Source organism: Volvox carteri (genome assembly GCF_000143455.1).
Source record: "Volvox carteri f. nagariensis unplaced genomic scaffold VOLCAscaffold_35, whole genome shotgun sequence".
NCBI lineage: Eukaryota > Viridiplantae > Chlorophyta > Chlorophyceae > Chlamydomonadales > Volvocaceae > Volvox > Volvox carteri.
The window spans coordinates 494,065-499,154 of record NW_003307578.1 but is presented as its reverse complement, the minus strand read 5'-3'; the positions used below and the strand labels follow the sequence as shown (position 1 = coordinate 499,154).

Below are 5,090 nucleotides of genomic sequence, written 5' to 3'. Positions count from 1 at the left end.
GCGGTGGCGGCGGCGGACCCGAGCACGCGACTGGCTGTAGTACAGCAGCTGGTCGCCAATGCGGCGGCTGTGCAACAGCAGCAATATCAGCAGCAGCTAGCGGCACGAGTTGTAAGTCTAGGGCAGGTATTGGGCGGTGGGTGGTGCGTCTCACTTCCATTTCCACATACACGAGTAGGTTCGGCACCTCACTTCTTTGAAGGACAGCAAATCCAACTGAGGAAAGTCGGAACACAAGCCAGGAAGGGGGTTGGGCGAACGGAATCCAGTATCCAATATCAGGAAATACAACTGTCCTGACGTCCTTGTTAAAGTTGCGAACTGCTATGTAAGTGTTGAATTGAGAGGCGGCTTCTCTGAAGGGGGAACTGACGTTTACTGGGGGAGTGGGGGGTTGGGTTGGCTTCCGAGTTTGGCTGCCACGGCTTATCGTGCCGTGAGATGTGGTGGTGTAGATATGCGGCGCTATCGCACATCAACAAAGCTTGGTGCGCATCTTGCCTGTGTCTGTCTGTCTGTCTGTCTGTCATATCTGTCTGTATGCATGTAGGTATGTAGGTCTTATCCCATTTACACTTCCATGTCCCCCGAGCGGCCCGGATTTTTCCAACCCCCCTACCCCCGGCCCCACTCACCCCTGTCCGCCACCCCTTTCCCAACCCCCACCACCCAAAGCATGCTGAGAAGCTGGGCGCCAGTCGACTTGTGTTGGTGGGTGCTTCCGAATGGGAGCGGGGCAAGGTGGTGGTCAAGGACTTGGCCAAGTTCCAGCAGGAGGAGGTGGCGGTGGAGGAGCTGGTGCGAGCGTGAAATGGGTTAGAGTGATGGGCGGTTGGGGTTGCTAGGAAGAAAGAGCCGGAGCCTGGGACGAGTTATATTGTGCGTATCTGTGTAAACGTGTAAACGTGTGTGAAAAAGGAGGCGGACGACGGGGTTGTAGGGATATATCCCGCCAAACGTGGATGTGTGTCATTGTGGGGGGGGAGGGAGGGGGAAGGGCGGGAAGAGGCTTGCTTGGGGGGTAGGAGGGTGTTGTCAGTGGTGGGGGGGCTGTTGTGAATGAAGGTGAGTGCCGCGGAATTCGCGTAGCGTGCGCGTGTGTATGTACGTCTATGTGCGTTCGAGAATGGAGCCGCGAAAAGGAAATGTTTGTGTGTGAATTGGGGGGTTAGAGTTTGGGAGGGGATTTACCTGGCTTGCGGACGGGGGCGTCGGTCCGTCCTGTTGTTGTCATCCTCCTCCCCTTTTGCTGTTGGTGTGCTGCTACGACGACATCATCGCCGTCGTCGTCATTGCTGTTGCTGCTCCTCAAGAGGCTTTTTCACTCTCGCTTCCTGGGATGGCAATGGCAGCAGGGGAGCTCTTTTTGCCGGGTATTTAATCTTCCTTGATTGGATTTGTAGCGCGAGCCGCTTCAGTGAGTGTGTGTGCGTATATATGTATGATGTTGGTGACACTGCGGCCTTGAAAGCCGGGGGCCCAGAGGGCCGAGGGGGCCAGACGTACACGGCTGGTGAGTCCCGTGCATTCCACCCCCCGGTCAGGCCGCGCGAGATACGACTGCCGGCACTAAGCAGCGTTTCCCACCGGGGGTAGCGCTGACAGCTAAACGGGCTCTAGGTCCGCTGGTCACCTATCAAAAACGAAGTCGCACCCGGGTGTTCTTCCTACGGGCGGAAAGTACAGATGAAACCCCAAAAGAGCTTTCGGGACCAGGGCGAACGGAGGCCGATGAGTCATCCCGGGCTGGGGAGGTCCCCAAGCTCCAAAATCCTCAAAAAGGGAGAACGCTCAAAGAGCTCTCACGCCACAAGACGCCCAACAGCCTCCCGAGACCACTTCCCCCACCCCAGCCTCTCCCTCGCTGGGCTAGTCCAGGGGAGGTGTCAACCGCAGAGGGGGAAACAACGTACACGTCCATGCCCCTACACAGCGTTGGGGCCAACTCGAAAAGTGCGTGAACGGGAAGATCCTGCCACGTATGTATGTATGTACGTATTCGGTATGTATGTACGTGTGTTGTATTCCTGGACTTCGGTGTTGTATTCCTGGAGTTTTGGGAGGGAAGGGAACGTGGAGAGGACGAGAGCGAGCGAGGGGAGGAGAGGGAGAGTGTTGTATTTCGTACAACACGGCGCTGTGAGCACGTGCGTGAGGGGCTTTATTCATGATGAATCCGCCAAGGTGGGCAGGGCGCGTCGGGCGCTGGTCGGCCACCGGGGAATGTTTGTAAACTGAATGGCGTCACGAGCTAGTAAAAGACTTCGTGCTCATTACTCGTTTGACAGCGGGTCTTGGTGTGTCTTTACGTCGCGAGCTTATTATGTCAAGCAGGGTCCGAACGTTCTGTAAGGCCTTAAAGTGTGTGTGCTTATGGTTTTTTACTTCATTGTCAAATGTTAAAGCTAGGCAGCCAGGGTGTTGTCTGTTCAGCGTGTACACATTTTACGGCACTTTGTACAGTACTAGTTAGCTCCTGCTACGAGTCTATTGCCATTGCCATTTCTGTTACAGATATTGGCTGTGCTCTCACGGCCTGATCGAAGAAAGGCCGCACCGAACAACAAAAACAAGAGCCCGCAGTAAAGTGACTGCCGAAAGCATAAGTCAGCAGTTGGCAGCCTGTTACAGAGCAGAGGTCGGTAGGAGCTGCAGGTCCTGTGGGTCGTAGAATGAAAAAAACAACGGCTTGAAGCCGAAGATTTCAATTTCGCCGAACTCAGTTACAGAGTAGCGAGCGCAACAGCTGTCACAAATTCTTTCATTTGGTTGCTGCCAGGCTGTTGCAGTTAACCCGCGGATTTGGCCGTTAGGAGCAACGACCGCTTTATTGTCGGACGATTACAGAAAACCCTGGGAGTTCATGGAGGAGTTGGTCATAAATATTGATACCGTTCTATCGTATAGTGAACACCGTCTTATATTCAAAGTGCGGAAAGCATACGAAAGCTGTGTCAAGGTTAACTGGGCGTGCTGTCCAGCTCTGTTGTTCAGGAGCTTATAGAGGCGCATGCCCTCTATAGTGTGGATATTATGTTTTCAGGGTTATGGCAGCGGCTGAACAATCATGGCACTTCCGTGCATTTGGGTCACAGCGTTGATTCTGGCACCGATAGTTCTCCACCCGCTCATCTGTTCAGCTGCTGATGCATCTCCGTTAGGCTCGGAATACATCGGCATCGGAGCGCCATTGTTCCCTGTTGAGCCCGGTAATGCGGCAACATGTTACGAATACTTTTTTGCCCTGACAGAGTCTAATTGCACAACGTTTAACAGCGAGACGCTTCCCGTGAGGTTGCATAACTGTGTTAACGATGGAGCGTCGGGTGTGTTGGTCCTGGAGCGGACGACCGATCCAAACCTGAACCCGACGGAAGTAACCAGTACGACCACCTACCGCTTGCGAGTTGCAGGCCCTGACGGCTTATGGCTTCTGGAGCCCACATACTGTCGCCCGGACCTTGCGCTCGCATCGTACGAATTGCGCCATCCCGGTCTCTTCTCCGTAGAGGTGCTTATGCTCTACACAAGCTTCTCCTTCATCCAGCCAAACTCTAGCAAGGCATGCCAGTCGCCGTGGGCTGGCTACCTGACGCTTGACGTGCAGATCGGACCTTCTTGGACTTTGCCCTTGGTAGCGGATTCAAACCACACCGACAGTGTCTACCTCGCTGCCCAGCACTGGACTCGTCTTCCAGAGGATTCCATCCTCCATTCATATTCCACACAGCACAACAGCGCGGGGTACCGCTCCCGCCATCCCCATTTTGAGGATCAAGCCTTCCTGCCGCTGTGTCCTGACACAGGCCCAACGCCCGGGCGTTGGCACTTCGCCGAATGGCCCCCCGCCTCCACCACCGCTGCCTCCGCCGCTGCTGCGCTGCTGCGTACCTGCATTTGGTATCACCCCCTCGGCGGCGACGCAGACTGCAGCGATCCGCAGCGGCGGCCGCTGCGGTACGACAGCCACCCTGCAGCGCTGAGCTGGCAGCCGTACGGCTGCCGCATGCGCACGTTTGCAGGTATTCCGCCGTCGCCGCCAGCGGCGGCCGCGGCAGTCCCTCTACCCTCACCACCACCACCATCACCACCACCACCGCCACCACCAAGGGCACCTATTACGCCCGGCAGCTGCCTGCCGCCAGGCCGTCGACGTGTGTGTTTTGTCGGTGATTCCCACTCACGCTACCTTCAAAATAGCTTGGTGCTTTGGCAACGAGGTTTCCACGTCACCGTGAACAACACGCAGAAGGAGCTGCTTCCCTCTGACAGCGTGCGTTACGAGTACATGCGATGGGGTCACGACTGGCCCGGTCGAGATGACGTCAGCGACGGGGCTGCCGCTGCCGCCGCCGCCGACCCCGCCGCCGACCCGCTGGTCTCCGCCAACTGCACTGACATCATCGCCAACTTTGGCCAGTGGCCTGCGTCGTACAGGTCCGGCTCGGCGCCGTACAGCGCCCTGCAATACCTCCGGCAGCTCTTGCGCGTGCGCCGGGGGCTGCTAGCGGCTCGACGTGCGCGAGGCGTGCGTGTGTTTTGGCTCACGACGTGTATGTCGTCGCTGAAAGCGGAGCTAGAGGCGGCAGGCGCCGACTGGCGTACGGATCCATTGCTGACGTTGTACAACAGGCTTGCCGTCGACGTCATGGGTGGGGAGTTACCGACGGCGCTGTCAAGGATGATGTCATCACGTTTAACGACAGTGACGCCGACAGGATCAAGGCCACAAAGACAAGAAGGTACGGCAGCCCGCGACCAGGGGACTGAGTCCCCGCTGAAGGTGGATACGGCGGTGCAGGATGTGAGAAAGGTGGATGCCGGGGGTGGCGGCGGCAGCGACATGGGTTTTCTCGGTTTGGGTTCGGACGGGCGTTCGACAGAAGGCGCCGAGCAGCACCAGCAGCGGCAGCGGCGGCGGCGAAGGAGCAGCGTCAAAGTCCAGCAGCATCAGCCACAGGCCCAGCAACGGGAGCAGGGCGACAAGGAGGGGGGTTCGGAGGGAGGGCGAGAGCAGCTAGCGGAGCAGGAGAAGCAGCGTTTGGCTTTCCTGCGCAACAAGAAGGGGTGGAGAATCGGGGATAATAAGG

General features: G+C 57.4%; 1 protein-coding gene across 1 annotated transcript in view; it reads left to right on the top strand.

The window, feature by feature from the left end:
• VOLCADRAFT_63503 (uncharacterized protein) overlaps window positions 1-810 on the top strand; it is a gene marked incomplete at both ends in the record, with an annotated part of 4,533 nt that extends 3,723 nt beyond the window's left edge. The window contains one exon of the mRNA XM_002953290.1: window positions 593-810. Within this exon, the coding sequence (XP_002953336.1) occupies window positions 593-810 (218 nt within the window). The remainder of the gene's footprint in view (window positions 1-592) is intronic.
• Between the last annotated feature and the right edge of the window lie 4,280 nt (window positions 811-5,090).